The sequence below is a fragment of the Euwallacea fornicatus genome, chromosome 11, assembly GCF_040115645.1.
Source record: "Euwallacea fornicatus isolate EFF26 chromosome 11, ASM4011564v1, whole genome shotgun sequence".
In the NCBI taxonomy this organism is placed as follows: domain Eukaryota; kingdom Metazoa; phylum Arthropoda; class Insecta; order Coleoptera; family Curculionidae; genus Euwallacea; species Euwallacea fornicatus.
In genome coordinates, this window is record NC_089551.1 from 802873 (window position 1) to 822726 (window position 19854).

Sequence of the window (19854 nt, forward strand, 5' to 3'; positions counted from 1 at the left end):
TTGGGCTATAATATCTTTATTAACCTCACATCCTCCATTCGCTTTATTCACGATACAAAATCGAAACAATTATTATTCAAACGAATCTAGAATTATCCGAGTTGGTTAATGAACATTTTGTGCTTGAACTACTCGTAGTTTCTCTCGAAGTTATACTCAGGAATATTCCAAAAACTGTTTTTACCCAATAGAAAAACTATGGTGAATAACTCATCTACGTGTGTAACGTCATTAAAATATTTACACCGACTAGAAGAGAAACTCGATAATAATAATAATAATTTCGAACGAATATGAATGTCTTTATTCCTAACGTGAGATTCACTTGTGGCACATGTTATTATGAGTATTCCCTAACAATATTCGAATCACAAAAATCATAGAGAGCTTATTTATTACGAAAATACATCCTGAAGAGAGAGGGATAGACTGAAACCTACATATACAAACTATACTTAATAGAGAGAATAACGTCCTCGATATGTTATGCAGGCATAATGGCCCTAATAATAACTTTGTATGTATTAGAGTATCAAAATACAGGGTGATGGGTCAAACTATTAACTGAACATTTGTAGGTTAAGGAATATTTGACATCACCCTATAGGGAGAGAGACCTTAACAGTAAAATTACAACTCATCATGGAAAAATTGCTTCCATCCTTACGTCTACTACTGTACAAAAAATAAAGGACAACAGAAATGTTTACACCAAAAGGTCGCAGGGCGGCACAAATCCGAGTAGGTCCGATATCATTAAGTTTATTACTGTGCAGTGGTTGAGCTGTCGTATGGTACATTACCAAAGAGTTGCAGTGGTTTGTGTCCACCCTGTGGTAAACGATTTATACGTAAAAATAAATGTATTACTGCCCGTGTGCCGTGAGGCCTAAAACTAAACTTATTCTATAACAAGAGTAAATTATAGCAGTCGCGTGTAATATTTTCCCTATTTCTCGTTTTCTGGAATCGTTTAAAATCAAAATAAAACGTAAAATAAAAATATAATAGCGAACCGAAATATAGTTAGAGTATACAGGGCGGCAGGAAAGGATTTCAGGTGGCACGTGACCCTGCTTGTCAATAAAAACAAAAAAAAAACAGTCGTGATGTCCGAATAACTAAAGAAAAATTGTAAAACAAAAAGAGATAAAAAATAAGTTAGAGAGCAAGGTTAGATGAGCTATCACAAGGGCTTAAATTAATGTGAGTTACAGCTCTTTGGCTCCAATTCGTCTCTTAACTTTGTGCTTAACTTGTGCTCGTACGCCGTACACAAAATAAACAATTACACAAAAACGAAAACAGCAGTTTTGAGTATTTTGATGATTTGTTCATAATCGTAGGCCCTAGGTAGATGCAGATATGTCTAGTAGGGTGCGAATCTGTTGTAGCCACTGCGATATACGGCTGCCTGCAAAACAATAATCATGTACTCGAGAGAAGGATCGTGTGGGTTTCCTCGTGGCCAAATTACCAGGAGGAGGCATGCAAAATTAGATATCGGTACTACCTTACGTATACAATAACACCCTTTAGTATTGGAACTCTTTGAATAACAAATTTCTGAGGCTCTCTACGATTCTGTTAGTATTATCACCCTGTTCCCGATCTCCGCTCTGAAATAAGATCAACAGGGTGTCCCAGAAAAATTCAAGTCATCTTTATTTACTGTCGGGAACAAAAATGACCGATTATTTTTTTGCGGATTTGCCGCCCAACTCCGCACAAAACTAAGATAAATCCATGCAAAGAAGGTGTCAGGCGCCCCCGGCGTATCAGATACCCACCCCATAACCAGCCATTGGTCCGATTCCATGTCCTAAATAGGGGTCCGTCGCGTAGTCCCTGCCGTATCCAACCGCTGCTGCGTATCCGGCTACCGGCTGTGCCGCTGCAGCCGCTGCTCCATATCGCGCCGCCACTGCAGTGTACGTAGCCGCCGCCGCTGCGTAGCTAGCCTGCGGGGCAGTCGACAGGGGCGTTTTTAGTAAGGGGGCTGCCGCTGCGGCTGCTGCCGCCGCCTAAAACAATACAGGCCATGCACAGCCATGCATATCTAAAGCGCCATCTAGAGGTGGGGCAGTGTGTAGGCTGTGTGTTTAACGGTAGAAAGGACTCCGCGGACAGCGTCCAGTCGAGAGGGGACGTCTCGCGTTTCGGCTCTTGTCCCGTGTAAATTTTGACCACCGACGAGAGCGCCGCGAGACGAACCGCGGTGGCAAAACGCAACCTCGGCTGTCACGACTTGTCATTCTCTAAGTCAAAATTGCTTATGTTCGCGTTTTGCCCGCCAGAGGCCGCATTCAATTTTAAAACCACATCGACTAAAATCGACGTACGGGCAATTTACTGCGATTGGGAGCGACGTCGACGCCGTCCCGCCGCCTTTGAGTAACACCGCGCCGAAATTGACCATCGGCATTACCAATGACGAAGTGGCGGTGCAAAGTTACTGAGCGCATTTCAATGGGTCTAGATGTGGCTAATGACTGTCGTGCGGCAGTAGCTTGATTTCCATTACTCGTTTGAATACGCAGTTTGTTCCATATCGACCAAAATTCAAATCAATCCATATGGAGCAATCCACATATCAATCAACACGGAAGTGAGCACCGCACTGCGTTTCGTTGGATATTACAGTTATGGCGGTTTCCACCGAACTCACCGGCCCCTCGGACGGCTACTGTCTCATTATTTATCGACGCGTTAAACAAACTTCCGAGGCGAGTAGTTCGATGGAATTCGCCGACACAGAATCTGTCAAATAGGCATTCCCAGTCGTTTGTCTCTTCATTAGACGTTGACAGAAACAGCTCGACAGAAATGGCCTGACAGCTCGGTTGACACATATAAGTCACATGTACAATTATCATCAAAGCTGACCCCATATTAAATTATATACATAAACAGACCGCTCTCAAAAAATAGTCGAAACGGCACATTTTCTGATGATTTTTGGGAGTTCGTATGACGAAAGGGTTACGAAAATCTGGTTCCTGAAATTTCTCTTTTCCGGGGCAAAAACACCCAGTTTACGTCACCGCTTCTGCAAGAAGTGGCCTTTCGGACATCATTTAATTCGTTTAAATAGGGAGAGGTGTTTGCCAATAATCGTTGCCACAAAGCGAGCAGATGATGGACATTTTTGCGTGGCACTTTCCTTTGCCCCTGTATAGCGTCCAGATATTTTGGTCGAGAATTTGCCCGTTCGTCTGTGATTCCCGAATCAACCGACTTCCAGCGGCTGCTTTGTCGGATAAAATCACCGAAAATTTTGCCGTTCCGGTTTTTTTTTTGAGCAGTTTTCTTACACCAACATTTAGGAAAACGGAACAGCTCATAGACACATATTACACACATATTTACAGAGAAACGCCCAAAAAACCCATCCACATTCCCATATTTTTACGAATTTTCTGGGCCTTAGATGCTGGCTCTGATACCGATCAAAGATCAAGGTTCCCGATGCGATGGGAGCAAAAATTCGAAAGCTACCGGCCATTATTTGCAATTAATATAAATTGATTACAAATTCCCAAACTGCAATAATTCATACGAACAACAGCTGCATGCTGTTACGTCCGACCCATAGAAAATGATTGGAATGAAACCAATATTGCTTACAATAGCAGGAATCTTTTTACCACAAGGCCGATTTTTCAAATTCTCCTGGGGCCCGATTCTCGACGCGACGCACCGCAATGCGTCAGCAGGGGCACGTCGAAAATCACGTGCGCCTACTATCGTTAACGTCCCTCAAGTCAATACCGTTTTGACAGGCGACTGTGACGTAACCCGGCGGGAACCCTTCTGCTCGCCGGAATACAGAATCGGGGCCCGATTCTTGAACCTGGAGAGCGGAAAGTTCCCCGGAAATGACGTCACAATGTTAAAACGATGCAGACGTGTGCAAAGTCAGCGAAAAACGTGTGATTTGAACGAATTTCCCGGGGGAGCATTGAGCTGCGTGTCCAAGAATCGGGCCACAGGTCGAGATAAGGACGGGATTTTGCGCGGTCCGGCCCAGTCATGTGATGAAATTGTCTTATCTTAGTCCTTTTAGGACGTTTTACCTTAATAAAAATATGAATAACGCACATTTATACGAAAAAAGATTCTTCTCGTCCATCCGCCATCCGGCGATACGAAAGGCCAAAATTCTACTTTTTTCTTAGAAAACACAGTGTAATCGCCCTCACGAGCCCATGGTCACTCACCCATTCATTATCCCCCCCCCCTCCCTTAATCGCGGCACTGAACTGCCTCCGCGATCGACGCCAAATTTCAAAACCTCGTGGAGCTACTTTCGCCACTTCTGGCAGTCTTAAACCCCCACTTTTTCATACAGAACACCCCATATATCGAGCACCTTTCTGGACGTGCTCGACCCTGAGCACCTCACCGGACGACCTGCCGATGAAATCGCCGAAGGACGGACGCACGAACCGACCTCTTTTTACAGTTACGTGTGTCCTTACCTGGAGCCTGGTTGCGTAATTGGGGTCAGCAGCGTGAGCGGCCAAAAACGGGTCGTAGTAGACCCCTCCCTCCACCGGGAGGGTGTTCAATACAGGAGTGTACCCCAAAGCGCCTGCCAGAGGTGGTCGGGCAAAGGCAGCGGCCGCAGCAGCCGCCGCCGGATAGGCGGCACGCGCCCTTCCGCGCTGAATCGCCGCCACACCCGCTCTTAGGGCGGCCGCGTCTGCCGGCCAGGGAATCACAGGAACTAGAGGAGAAGGTTTGTCTCGTTAGATTCAGTGTTGAGTTGCGTTTTTTTGGTAGTTTGAAAGGTGGAGGTGTTCGCTCTTGCGAGTTTTCATGGAAAAAGTGTAAGGGCGGCCTAGTAAAAGGTCCAGTTTCTTACCTGTAGGAAGTGCCGGGGGTTTTTTGGTTTGTACTCTAGCTGTCGCATTGTTTACCTGGTCAAAAAATAAGAAATCCGATCAGTTACCATCGACAGGCGATCTAATACACCCACTTGTCTTCATCCTACCGTTGACGTGTTATTGGCAATTTTAGAGGAGCAACCGAAGACAAGTGCTTGCATTAGATGTCGGGCAAGGACCTGCTACGGCTGACCAAAGCAGACATCGCCCGAACCATAATTGCTACAGTTAACTGACTAACAACTAACACTCGAGACTATACCAAAGTCAGGCAAGCTGTAATTGGAGATTTTCACCGGATTTATCGCAAATTTTCACATGTTTTACCATCGAGCAAATGAGTTTTTGAAGTCGTGCCAATTGAATCAACATCCGATAAATATTTCACTCGCGAATTTAGATGCACTTCATCGAAGCGCGTTCGTTTTATTTATTGCCAACATTGAATTTAATTAAATGCCTGAATTTGATTTACAGGAAATATTCAATCCCGACCGCCCCTCGCAAATAACATTTTTTACACCATGGAGAGCAGTAATCTGAGTGACGCAACGACAGCTGTGCCAAATAAAAAATATTATTTTTTTTTCAGATAAGTAACATTCTAGGACTAAGCACTAATGCGAGTCGAAATGGTGTAGGTTACCTAGATCGCAGGCAATTCAGCTCGATTTCAATTTAAAATTAGCCTCGGAAAACGGTTGCTGAAACCGAATATCCGGGTTACTTGGGCCATAAAACTAAACTTTTACAGTCCTCGGACCAAAATCGCTTGTTACAAGTTCTTTAGAATGCTACCTAAAATGGGGCGACTTAAGCGACCAAAATTCCTTTTACGGCTTTAATGGAAAAAATCAATGATTAGTGGCACGTTAAATTTATTTGTTTACTTCTTATTCAACTGTCCTTGCATTGGTCCAAAAATGGGGAACTTCTGACATTTATTTAGTAAATAACTTTAACTCCATTCTGCATACGCAACAAAGACGTTTTTACTACATCCCCCCTTTAACCCACATTTTCTTATATTAAATTAAAAAAAAAAGCGGATATTGTTGCACATTTAGGGAGGGCGCAAAATTACCTCTCCGACGATCTATCGCAACCTCATTCCCCCAAAATGGCGTCGCCGCAAACCAAAATGACGCCATGTTCGAGAAACAATTGACGTAACAACAGTTTTCGTTTGTTTCAACAGTGTTAGGCAGTTGTTTTTTAAACGTCGGCGCCCTTTTGATCGTGCAAATTCTCTTGCGCGAACTCTGATCGGAGCTCGCACAGTCACTCCTGCACTAGGAATAAATTACTTGCACAACTCGCTGTTATTTGAAAACTCTCCGAAAGCAAATTTAGCGAGAGAGTCATGTATGAAACGCGGACACAGAGAATGGATTTATTTACCGGGTACGGAGAATAAGTGAGGCGCAACGGTGGAACCCGCACCGTCTCTGAACCCATTCGAACCAATACACACAGACATGCAGCAGGAATAATGCTCGTAAAGCCTATTAAAAATCCGGTAAAAAGGAAGATTGATAGGAACGTTGATCGCTTATCCGTAACCTTAATTAACTTAATCGATAACTAAACCTACAGGTCATCCAATGGGCCTTTAAAGTCTCTCCGCAGCTCCCACTGTTCTTGTCAATACCCATTGAGACTTCCCACCTCTGATGTTCTCAACCGAAACTTTACGCTTTATTTTCAAGGGTTTTTGATGCGCATACTGAGACCCCCTACCCTCGGCAACAGAAGGCTTTCGCCCCTTTGGATCGCACATTCCGCGTTGTTTCATAAAGAAAAAAACACTTTAATGACTTCGAAACAGTTCAAAGATCCCGCTTTTTCACAGTGAAGGCGACTCTTGGCAGATGGCGCCACCGCGATTATCACGGCGGCTGCCCAACCAGGAGCTCCATACGAGAGTGAGATAGCAATATCAGCAGTTCTGGCACGTAGAGAATTGAAATAACGAACATTTGAAACTGGTACTTGATGAGATTTGACACATGCGGAGATTAGACGTAAAAGTTAATCAGCAATTTGATCAATTTGCTCGTCGTGTGTATGCGGCCGGAGTCCAATCAACAATCTCGCCGAGGCCGACTTTCTCGAGTTTTATTATTGTCACGTCATCGTCCCTTACATTGGTCACTTCGAGGGAAGTGAGCCATTTTCGCTTGGCATCGCTACCACCGGACGCAGGGGGGTGAGTATACGAATCAAAGGCAAAGTCCACGGGTTTGGTGGTGGGAAGTCGCCGAACGGGCGAGGTTTGCGACTGGTTCCGTTAACTTTTAACTACAAAGGGGAGGACAGCAGCGTTGAACCTAGAGGCCCTTTGTCGCCCGCGACTTAACTGTTAAGATTGGAATGGGGCGTCGCCAGGGCCCCCGCCCGAGCCCGGGAGCGGTGGCGGTGCCCCCCCTGGCCTTATCCACTTACCTCCGCGGCGGCCCTTTAGCGGGGCGGAGAGGGAGATCGGAACAACAACTGTCACGTCTGCCATTAAACGGACTCACTTTAGTTTTGAATAAATGATTACTTAGTACTTAATAAAAAAGAGTAACTGACAACAGTGTGTGCGGCAAAAGAATGTCAAAACAACACGTGTGAAGCGGGAGTTTGGTGCTACCGTCGAGTTAGTCACTAAAGCCAGCAAGCCAGCCACACGGGGGTTTTGACCTTGTTTTACCGGGGAGGGACGGGACAGGCCAGTGCTACACGTAGAGCTATATTTCTCATGCACACCTCTATCTTCCTCCCCTCTACAACGGTGCCATGGAGTCTCTCGCGTGCGCGCTCTGCATCCCCACTATTTGCGAATGTTACAAAACCGAACCCCTGCATGCAGAGACAGACAAAACATGCATTATAAACAGCTCTTCAAACTCGTGCAATGACATGATGACGTTAGACATTAGACATGCCTCTTGTCTAGAAGCCTCATTCCGCACTCAAAAGTTCAGATATAATTTACGTATCGTCCGCTAGAAATCGATCTTGCTGCGCTCATTTCAAATCGCTGGTGACCAGATCGATTCCTAGGGGGGCTAAATTCGCACTAGACTTCTGGGGGCTTTCTTTGATCATTGAAACCAAATTAAATTGCAACGTCATTTCTGGCTGTAAAACAGCGACAACCACAGTAACGTTCCAGCCTATACCTAGAGGAACTATCTAACCAGAAAAAAGGACCTCAAATTCAAATAATAATGGAAACAAATCCAGCTCTCTTATTTATATATATAAATATATATATAATATATATGTATATATACATACATACATATATATATATATATATATAATATAATCTATGTATATATATTTCAAAAAATGGTTAATGGAAAGTGCCAATCCTGAACAAGATACTGGTTTTTAATCTAAATAAACGTTAGTCAAATAGTACTGCTATTAACAAGGCAATTACATCAACATCGACTAGACGATTCTGTAGTTTGGGTGTGTTCAGCAACAGGACAGTCTAGCTCTGGGTTTTTAAACGGTTGGAGATGTGCCTTCAGATACGTAGAAAGCTCTTCTTGATCCCATGTGATTACGCGAAAAATCGCCAAAATTGGACTCTGCGCTATTTCATTCACGCGATTTCACCTCGGAGGAGTACTGAGGATCACGCGTTTGCGCGCGATCAAACTGACGTCACGATCGAGTACCGAGCGGAGGCCAAACGTTCCCCGCCGCGGTACCCTTGTCCAGCTAATTTTCCCAGTCGGTTTTGACGTAACGGTCAATCGATCCGAAAAAATCGCTCATCCGTCTTTGAGCTGGTGGTGAAAACACCTCGGCATTTGAAAGGACTATCTGACCTAAGGACTGATGTCCACAGCCCCGCTACCTATCTAACGGTTTGAACGGTTAGACCATTTGACTGACTGAAGTTTTGGCCACGTTCAATGCCGAAACACATAAACACCGGTGAAATAAGACAGATAAGTTGGGCCACGTGACGCCTCGTTTGAAAGAAAACTTGGCGGTCTTTAAAGAAAAAAAACCCACATTACAAGGGCGCGATGCTTAGATCAGGTACTGAAAGCTTTAGATCTGAGCCACCCTGTATGACGAAGTAGAACCTGAAAGTAATTTTGGTGTATGCCTGGTTGCGTGCGCAAAACTCGTTTGCACTGAACAACCTGGCAACATACCAGGACGGGGCGATAGATAGGCACTGTAATGCAGTCAATTTGAAGCCCCATTGTAATTCATATCACGAAGCTTCCAAGCGTTTTTCGAAATAATCTATCGATGCTTCTTGTTCGGTTCATAATTAACATTCAATGCAACTCCTCAATATCATCCAACAATAACTCACATAGAATTAGCTACAAAAAGCCCTGGCGGCCATATTAGAATGACGTCAGGGACTGACCCGAACGTCACACAGTGGGAGAAAACGTCAAACGGACCGGACACTATTGCCTGAACATTTTATTTCCATTAAACGTGGTAAATTTTTAAGCGGGAATAAATTTCATTTGAAACATCGGCCAAAATCAATATTCCCAGCCAAGTCTAGTTTATTCACGAATCGAGTAACCTAATGGGACAATCATTTGAAGGGTAAACTGGCGGTTAACCTCCCGGTTGAGTTTCCCGTACAAGGTTGGGAAAAAAATATCGGAAAAGCCATTCATGCGGAGTCATTTGAAGCCCTCCTCCTGCAGTTTTTAAAATTTTCATCAGTGTAAAAAAGGGAAAAAACTAATAAAAATGGAAAAAAATTCAGAACTAATGTTTGTTCAGGGGAATATGTTCAAGAACCTCTAGGTCGCTTGCACCCTTTCGATGCACCGTGCAACTGCAATGATTAATTACATTTAATCAAGTTGAACGTGTCCCGCATTCGAGACAAAACACCTAAATTATAGCGTCATTATGCAAGGGGACCCTTAAGTAGGGGTTTTCGTTTCAACACGACGTAGACCTCTAAAAACCAAGCAAAACAGTTACGTAACATTTTTTCGAAATCCTAAACACAACCGAAATGTGCTCGCATGGAAGTTTTAATCGATAACAAAACGTTTAATTATTATTCACTTCAAAACTGGCTAAATTGGGTGTTCCAAATTGTCAACATTGGTTGCATCTACACAATGGGTCCCCCCCCCCCCCCCAACCACGACTCTGTACATGCGGTTAGAGAAGATCCTTTGCCAGGAAATCGTTGTGCGACGTTTTTTGTCCGTCCACACAGCTCTGCCACTGTCTAAATTTGAGTTGTGAACGCCGAACTTCTCATATGACCCCCACAGATAAAAGTCACATGGATTGAGGTCTGGTGATCTCGCGGGCTACCTTATTGGAGCTTTGAGACCTTATTAAAAAATTTCATTTTTTTTTGTTATTATTTTAATTAATTCAAATAGATGATTAAAAAAGTCCCCGCACTTTTTTTCACCTTTCTCACACAAGCATATCAGTTGCCATTTAGATTTCGAAAAACTGCCGCGTAAAGGCTTTACGTGGTTTTCTGAGGTCCCCGTCGCGTCAGCGGAAACGCCCCCACTTCAGATTCACCCTGTACTCGAGCTGCAGCCCATAAAAATTTAGTCTCTGATATCGCAGGGTTGTTAAAGAAAAAAATTAGAGTTAGAGTCCACGTGAAACGTTATGGAATGAAACGAGAGAGCGTTAAGATAAGGTTGGTTACGTTATATCTAACAACTACTGGTGAACTGATTATTTATGTAATTTTTAAAGCGGGTGTATGATCAATTAGAAGCTTTCTAAATCTAGAGCACACATCCCAAACCACCGTTTAAAACCACACAAAAAACAAATAATTAACAGACAGTTTCAAAAATAAGGAAAATTCACAAGGCAAAAGATATCTAAGATTTTTATGGCACGCACAAGGCCGAACCCCGCCTCTTCGGCAAAAGTGTCCTGATGGGAAGTTGCAGTTTAGGTGAGGGGGGGTGGGGCCTCGGCCAAGAAAAATGCAATTTTCTAAATTTGCAATGGACAAAAACGTGAATTTCCGCGGCCCCTCGAAAACTGATGGGTATGAAGTTGACAGGAACATGTCAATAATTAAAAAAATAATAAATAAAAAGGAAATAAGAACTAAACGAAACGTTAAAACGATCTGACAGCTGCTACGGCACAATCATTATAATCATGGGAAACCAAAATTTCACTACGCCATCATATGTCATGTTTAGTATCATTAAAGTCATTGTCAAATTGCACAATTGAACAGTAAATTTATATATAAATATCGACTGAAATCGCCTCTAACCGAGGAAGATTAGACGCGATGTTCAGCTCTGAATCATTGGCGGCATCGCGCAGTTCTCACGGATTTGTACGAACACGTAGACCTGCGGATGTCGCCAATAAAAACACGATGAGATGTAGTAAATACATGCATCATATAAGAATATTACACTGTATAAATGTAGATCTCATCGAGACGTAGTATAATATAGTGATCAGGAGCTTGATCAGCTTTGCTGCCATCAAATCTAGGGGTGACATGTTGAGACAGTCTAGGGTGTAATTCGCTAAAAAAGCCCATAGAACAATTGGTGCAAAGATTTTACGTTTTTGGTTGAAGTACACTTCGATTGTGTCACAGTTCTCATGCAATTCTTCACTAATTTCGAACATTCTCATCAGTTTAGAGGAAAGTCCTGCCCCCCCTCGCCCATAGAAACCGCAGAAACTCTTGACCGGACGTCTAACTAACTAGCTAAGCGAAGTTCTCAAACGAACGTTCCGGCCGCAATAAAGCCTCACTTTAGTTCCTGGACTCTGTACCGCTTTTTCACAGGCTATTTTGGCTGAAAAACTCCAAAAGCAACCTTCAATCACCGTCCGACTTCAGAAGAAGTTTCACACAAATAATCATTGGAATGCTACGCCACTGACTTAAACCATCTAAGATTCTGGCAAGTAGTTTGTGGACGCCAGCGCGCGCACCGGAACATTCGATTGAAACGGGGGAGGAAGCTTGAAAAACTTGCCTCGGCGCCACTGTAACCGTACAGTAAAACAGATTTTAATGCCTATCTGGGAGTCTATGTATGTAATCGCATCTAGCCTGACTGTTCGAGGCCGCATCAAGTAATTAAGCCCGTTTGGACGCGTCACTAAAGGTCGTACGCGGAACGCACGACACTCTTTATTGGTTCTAATCAAAATTCAAGGCGAATTCTTACAGCTTTTCATGCTTACTGTTTCGAATTTGACCTACCAGAAATCGCTGACGCCCGAAATTTGAGTTCGACCGCCCGCACTGAAACATCGGGCGATCGAGAACTGGGCGAGAACACCAACACTGTCAAAAGCTGTCAAGTTCATTACTAAAGTCTACACCAATCACACCCCAGTCCAGAGCGCTCGGAACTGGATTTCAGGGCAGCAAAGGCGGAAAACCGGATCTGCGAGCTATGGACCATTCCTCAATCTGCGCAACCGCATTTATCGTTATTAGTGATAAACGCGGTTGCGCATTAAATATCGTGGTATATAAATCACAAATATCTCTTTATGTAAACAGCTTGCATGCATTCAAGACAAAAAAGCCCTCGCCGGGGACTTTATATATGTTTGATAGAATATGGTTTCTGGTAGGTACAGGCATAGACGCATTCCAGGAAGAAGGGGCACTGTTCAGACAACATGTGGACGCAATTTGAATGTTCTAGAGCGTACATTTCCGGTTGTGTCCGAATACGCAACGTCTCGTAGTGTCGACACTTGACCCACGATAAATCGAAAATTACCGCTTGGGTTAAATCACGACGTAGGTGTATGAAACCCCTGCAGCCCCCCCAAGAGGAACGGTTGGGAAGGAGTGCGCGGTTCACTAATTAAATGGAGAAATTTCTGTAACGTAGTTTTGAACTTTTATTATAATTTTTTGTTTGCTTTTAATAAAAATTAACTAAATATAGAAGTCCTCGGGTGTCAACGAGTTAACAGTACGTTTTTGAAGAAAAATGATTTTGGAATCGAAACGGCTCCTTTTAGACTAATGATTTCTATGTCAAATTACTTATCGCATATCCCCTATAACCGCCTTAAGTTTGGCAAAACGTTTTGGAATACCTTATATAAACATATTTCATTGATTAAAACCTGCAAAAACTGATATCCAAGGAATGGATTATCTTACACTTACAACTTGATTCATAGAGGCTGAGAACTAGAACGGAACTATTCAGTAGCATGCTCTGTATGAATCCTCCGTAAACATTTTATCAGAGAGTTCTCCCCCAAAAAGAATCTTTTCATGTGGGAGAACTTTGAATCATCTTGAGACTATTTTTCCGAATGAACTTTCCTAACTCAACTGATGAGAATGAAACAGTTCCTTGCTGCTTTGTCGCACAGGAGCGATCCGATCAACCGCGATTTACCCTCCTAATAGACAGCTATAACTAAAACTCGAGAGAGTGAACATGTAGTAAGTAGGATTCCGTAGAACTGATGTCGAGATCTAATTTAAGCACAAAAAGCCGTGTTTCAAGTTGAATAATGCAATAAACCACATTTTCCGAAAGCCATGCCATAACTACAACTCTAGGTTTTCAACAGTAAAATATAGTAGTAATTACAGTTAGTTAGACAAGTTTACAGATAAATCGCAACAATTCATGGAAAAAGTTAAAACACAATGGTCCAGGTCGAGATCGGATTTAAAAGCGCGATCTACAGGCTTTTAAAGGAAGTTACCGCCCATAAACAACATCTAAAATTCAATGGATCGACAAAGTACGACCAGCCCAAAGCCCTTACATCCATCTCCCACGTTGACTGAATTTTATTGCAATTTAATACCGTCTGAAGGAGTCAGATGCAACATGTTCAGACTTGACATACTTTGCCTTGTAAACTAAAAGCCAATTTTCTCATAGAACAGTTCAAACTTGAAAAGAAAATTTAATAGCAACATAGCCGGCTCAAAAACGTTTTATACTTTTAAGTGAATGAATGAAACATACCTTCGATCCTCGTTCGTTAAAGATAATTTCTACATCTAAAATTGGTCCGAATTGCTGCAAACAACGAGAAAAGATGAGTTAAACTAGCTGTGAATAAAAGAGCAGTTCGTATTCTCGATACCTCTTAAACGTTGCTTAGAGGTATACTGAACAGAGGAACATGACTTCTACGGTGGAGCAACCGAGCAGTTCATATTCTCGATACCTCTTGAACGTTGCTTAGAGGAATACTGAGCAGAGGAGCATAAGTTCTATGGTACTTACACCGAACATGGCCCTAAGATCTGGGTCTCTAAACCTAAATGGAATGTTCGAGACGTGCAGCCGCTTCGGTTGGTTGGCCAGATCTGTAGCTGCCTGAGTGCCTTGTGCCGTCTTGGTGCTGTCTGAAGCTTCTGAAGTGGGTTGCTGTGCCGTACCGTTTGCTTGTATTTCAGTCTCCTAAGAATGGGTTGTGGTAGAAAAGGGCAAATTCCGGAATAATGGGAAAAGTGAAATAATTCATAGAGGAAGATGCGGCCGCCGTTCGCCATCTTTGAAACTTTTGACAAGAACGGCCATAGTTGCGGATATATATGGAACTAAAGCAACACAATGGCCAATGGGAGGGATGTATCGAACATTGTTTTATACAGTTTTCGCAGTTTTTGGTGCGTCATCAGGTATGCAGTGTTTCAAATAAAGTGAGTTACAGTTGCTCGAGATCCGGAACGTTCCGAAGAAACTTCAAAGAGCACCAACGGTCGGGCGAGTTCTTTTCACCATTTCCACAGTCTCTATGAAACTCACTTTCTTTGGAACACACTGCATAGGATTTTTACCTGTGCCAAAGGTTCACATTTATAGCTTTGCTGCGCGTGATTTTGCTGTTGTTGCTGCGCAATGGCTGCTGCAGCAGCCGCCGCGACTGCCACCGGGTTGCCGACCAGTGCTGCGGGTTGCTCGGGGGTGGGAGCGCCTTGGGGTGGCGGAGGACTAAAAGAGGGTACGGTCCCGGGTGCGGGAGCACCCGCGGGGGGTGGCAGCAGGGGCGCCGTCGTTTTCTCCTCGCCCGCTTTCACTTCTCCATTTTGCGTGGGAAAACCAGCCGTGGGCGCGGTGGCCCCGAAGGGCGTTGTCATGCCCGCCTGGACCACGTGCTGAAAAACGAACACATTTCAGAGTTGAAAATAAAAGCAGAGAGCAAAGATAAATGTCGCATCGCCGTTGGCAAAGAAAATGTTCCATAAATACATCTCGCGACGTCGTTACTGTGGTGCGAAAGTGCACCCTCCGGGGTGAATGCCTCTGGTGCTATTTCAGCGTACGGCATTCACCGTTTCGATTTTGTTCAATTTCCATAAATACGTCCGAGGACGAATACTTACACTCGTAGGTATTTAAAGAACATGAACAAACTCTCATGAACTACGTATTAAATCAAAACAAGCGTTTAAATACGAATTTGGAGCCTTAGACAGAGGCACAATCATAGACATCAATCATGTCCCGCCGGGACGTCCGTGGAATGTATCAGCTTAATGGATGATGGAAGACGTTATTAAACCGCTTCTTGCTGAATATCTTCTTATTTAGGACTAGTTTCCAAGAAAGAAGACCTTATACAGTGCGCTGATGGTCGTTTAATACCTTAAGAGGCATCTAGAAAACGAATCAATTATTTTTATTGCCGGTGCCAAGGGAGCTGAAAGATGGCTTCCAAACATGGCGGAATGAAAAATGGATAATTTATAGGTGTAACAAAGCAACCTATTATTGATTCTCAGTAAACCTTTCCGAGGCAAAGTGGCTATAAAAATTGGGTAAACAACACTTCACCAAAGAGCCGAGCATAAATATTTGATTGGTGTGTGCGAGGAGCTGAGCAATAATTAAAAGTGATTTAATGCTCTCCGAGATTTTTTCGTTGAATGTAATAAGGTGGAGTGAGTGTCTTTACCGTGCGTCCCAAGTTGATTGGACTAACGAACCTCGCTTCTGAGGCGCCTTCGCCATACGACCAAGAATCTCGTGCTGTCGAAAACGTGTAAACTTTCAGTAAGGCGCCTTCGCCATCTAGTCAAAATTTTCGTGAAGCGGGAAACTTGTAGATTTTTAGCCGCAAACCAAAGCATAGCATCATGGGCGCGAGACCAGCAGTGAACAAACAGTATTGGTCCTCTTCTCATAATGGGATTTTAACGTTTCTCTTCATTTATTTGCCACTATAATTCGCTAAAACGAACCACACATCATATGGCTCTATTTGCCTAGAACGATTTCACACGACAATTTTAATTGAGTTTTACGCGAAACAAGCAGATGCCGTGGGAACTTTAAAGTGGCCATCAGCCCGCGTTAAATTCTGAATAATTAAGATGATAAATTTAGTTGCCATTGGGGCGCACTCGATCATTAGGTGCCTGTTCAAATCCTACCACATCCTCTTCCATTATATCACGTCTCTCGCATAGTGAAATGGGGGATTAATATTAAACAGAGGTGCTTCAAGTTTGGAGCGGAATGTCAAGCAGTCGGAAGTCACATACACCATACATTCAGTTTCTATAAAATTTTTATCACCTATAGAAAAGTCTTCCGGTGGAGACAGTAAATATTTAAAATTTTAAACGACACTTCACACCTTGCTTCCTTCTTCCATTCGGCTTTATTGACGTTTCCAAGGAAAACTACTACAATAGAGCCATAACACGCAATTTGTACTGGGATTTTTGTACAAAAACAGGGATAAATAAGTTATCGATCGACAGGCCGAACATGCCGTATACAACAAGGGAGAAACGTGTCAAGTACGTACGTACTTCAATATTTAGGTGCGCGCGTTCACCTGCTTGCAGCAACCCTCTTCAGGGAACTCTTCTATTCTAGAACCATTCTTTGTTAAACAGCCATTTTACAATTCAATCCAAACATCCCTCCATTAAGCTCTCAAAAACAGCTCTAAAACCGCCGAATGGCCCATAAAAATAAACGTAAAACTGGGGTTAATGAGGGATAATGCGCTGGTACTAATCGCGGGGTTTGTGTCTGCCGTATTTGCGCTTTTGATGTTCTAACTAAAGCGTAGATCATTATTTATCACATGCTGCAGTGTAAGCTTCAGACATTTGCCCTGGTGTATAGGAGCTCGCAAACCCATTAACGTTTACCCCATCATCTGCGGGATGGCAATTAATACCGGCAACGCGTTATTAATTCATACTTTATTACTACATGACGTACATACGTTCATTGTTATTAATTGTCATGTATTGTGTGATGGTAACCAGGAAATCTGGCACGAGACCAACGGATCAGTCAAACGTTGCCTTTGGAATTTGAGTGCGCGTAATTCGGGGCTTCGGTATGGTAACAGGTCTATATTAAAACTCTCAGGAATAAAGTTTAAAAGAAAAAAACCCTACACGAAGGGTTGAAGGTATTCGTTGGCGGGATTCGGCAATTTTCAAATTAAACCGACGAACCGTGGCAACGCCGCGACACCGGAGAGGCTCGACGCGACGGTTTGACAAGTGAACATCGCCGTGTTCCGGGGAGAAAATCGATGACACTCAGATTTGACATGTGAACGTCGCCTTGTTGCCGCTTTGGGGGTGAAAATCGGCCCTGTTGGAACATCAAAGTTTGGCCAGATCTGCTACGTGTCACAACACTTGAATAAATTTCCTAGGCGACAGAAATATGTATTAATATCTCCGTTTGCTTGTTTGTTTAGAGGCTCTCGCAATGTTTAAATTGTCCGTTTGTCTTGTAAACAAACTGGAAGTGGTTACATAAACCGAGGCGGAACGATTGAAAGCTTCAATGATGTGTAAACGGGACGCAACCGAAGACTCCGTACGCCAATTAGAGAACTTCCCCGTGAATTTGCTGGATCGAACGAGAATCAGCGCGGACTCCCCTGAATACTTCCCACGGCAAATCCCCGTAATTACTCGATATACGGGGCGTCCCTTTGACGACCCCCTCGCTCTCGTGTCAGTTAGTTCGTCATTTGATTAAAAAAACAAAAAAAAAACAAAAACAATTATGGGGATGTAAGGGGGGCTAATAAAGGCGAATTTTAAAAATAATGACAACCCTACAGGGTGTCCCAAAAAAATGCGCAACGTCCTAAAACGCGATTTTTTTTTCTTTTTTAACGGGGTCGCCCTCGTTTTTGTCACGTGATATTGTAATCCCCTCTCGAACCTGTATTAGTCCCAGACTTTTTGTTCGGGGACACAGGGACTCGAGGTTTTAAAAGACATTTTAGACATTTGCGGAGCCTCATAAAAAGAAATTAATGTCGCACTTGGCTTCAGCTAGACTTCGATGATTTTGTGAAGGGTTCTCACGTAAGATCGCTCGGGCAGATGGGAATGCTCGTTTGGCCGGAACCGCACACAGGGTGTTCGCGACAACGATTCAAAGTTTCGACTTTTTCGGCCTCGATTTCCTTGATTTTTCCAAACAGAACGGCGTGTTTTCGCGACACGCGACGGAAGAAAACTCAGTTTTCCTCGTTTTCATATTTCATTCGCACAATCAGTTGTCTTACTCGAGATAAATACGTGAGTAACACCAAAACGGAGAAAGCGGAATTTCGTTCCGTCCTCCGACATAAAATCGCATCGTCCTGTTTAGAAAAAATTAGTAGAATCGAAAAGCTGAAAGTTGCGGTCGCTATCGCGAACACCCTGTATGCATTTGTGGCTAAGTGAGTATGTGCGCCTGCTCGGGCGATCTTACGCGTCAAATCCACTCTAGAATTATCGAAGATTAGCCTGAGCTAACTGCCGCATTGACCTTTTATGAAATGGCCCAATACTTCTTTCAAAAATCATGGCTTCGTGTTACTGCATCCCAGGATGAAAGCTCTAGGAACCATCCAAGGCTCAAGAGAGGATTCTACTACCACGTGAAAAAATTTTTATTATTTTTTTAATTACACTTTAGTGCCACTCCGCCTTTTTGGGACGCCCGGTAGGCAATCTCGAAATTCCCCTTCTCTAGCCCCACACGGTCCACCTCAGGAATGAATTTTTTTTTATGGAATCACAAATGCACCCGAGGGGCTGCTGAACGGACACCCCGTACATCGTCTGGCCAACTGGCAGAGGTGGCGCTCTCCCCATGGCCGAGTTGTACGAGTTCGGACTGTTCGAAAACGGGTTGAATTCCGAAATAAGCGCGACCTGCGCGCGAGGCACAATGAAGCATAAAACGTATAATTAAATCGGAGGTTTTAATTTTCTATTGCGTACTTGTTTAATTATGTTTTGCCTCCATGCATGAGGCAGCTGCGAGGAATTTAAATCGTTTAATAACGCTTAAGTTCGTTAGTTTGTCCTTGATTCCAGGATGTCTATATACGCCTCTAAATTGACTTTAATTAGGGCTGAGTTAGGTCGGAGTCACGTTGTGAACTCGCGGATGAACCGGCGGACAAAAACGTTTATCCCTTTTTCGTTCTATGCCGGGAAATGCGGAGCCCGGAGGCGGAAACGCCACTGAAACAGAGCCGATTCCGCTAGTCGCTGGGAAAAAAAGGGCTCGCTGTGTCGAATTCAAAAGAACCTTTAGAAAAATTTCAATACCTCCATCCAAGTCCCCGGTGGCACAAACAACCAGGCTGGCGAATGTATAAATAGTCCGATCGTTAAACGGTTTATTTTAACTATCAATTGGACAATTAGAAATACCTTCGGCGTATCAGTGACCCAAAACAGTGGCGGAGATCGCTTTCGAGACCCGATTTCAACGAGCACATTCCAATCTTCACGAGGCATTAAAAACCACCGACCAGTAATACCAGTGAATCAAGACCACCGAGAGAAAATAGCATCAGGCAGCTTATTTCTTGCAAATCAACAACACGCTCATTTGCATTGAAACATTTGTCGAATAACATCAGATTTGTTCCAGGGAGTATCGACCAAACGTCGAACCATCATCGGGGCGAAAACTTCATTACCATGGGACTCAACGAGGTTTTCCATTCGGGCCTCAAT

General features: G+C 43.5%; 1 protein-coding gene across 3 annotated transcripts in view; it reads right to left on the minus strand.

The window, feature by feature from the left end:
• Rbfox1 (RNA-binding Fox protein 1) overlaps positions 1-19854 on the minus strand; it is a 27712-nt gene continuing 7858 nt past the window's right edge. For 2 of the 3 annotated variants that reach the window (XM_066287203.1, XM_066287204.1), the window contains 8 exons: positions 14683-15000; positions 14126-14302; positions 13862-13915; positions 7641-7733; positions 4868-4922; positions 4482-4729; positions 1791-2024; positions 1-1414 (listed from right to left, as the gene is read on the minus strand). In XM_066287203.1, coding sequence (XP_066143300.1) covers positions 1370-1414; positions 1791-2024; positions 4482-4729; positions 4868-4922; positions 7641-7733; positions 13862-13915; positions 14126-14302; positions 14683-15000 — 1224 coding nt within the window. In that variant the 3' untranslated portion in view covers positions 1-1369. The remainder of the gene's footprint in view (positions 1415-1790; positions 2025-4481; positions 4730-4867; positions 4923-7640; positions 7734-13861; positions 13916-14125; positions 14303-14682; positions 15001-19854) is intronic. The other variant, XM_066287205.1, reaches the window with a different exon arrangement.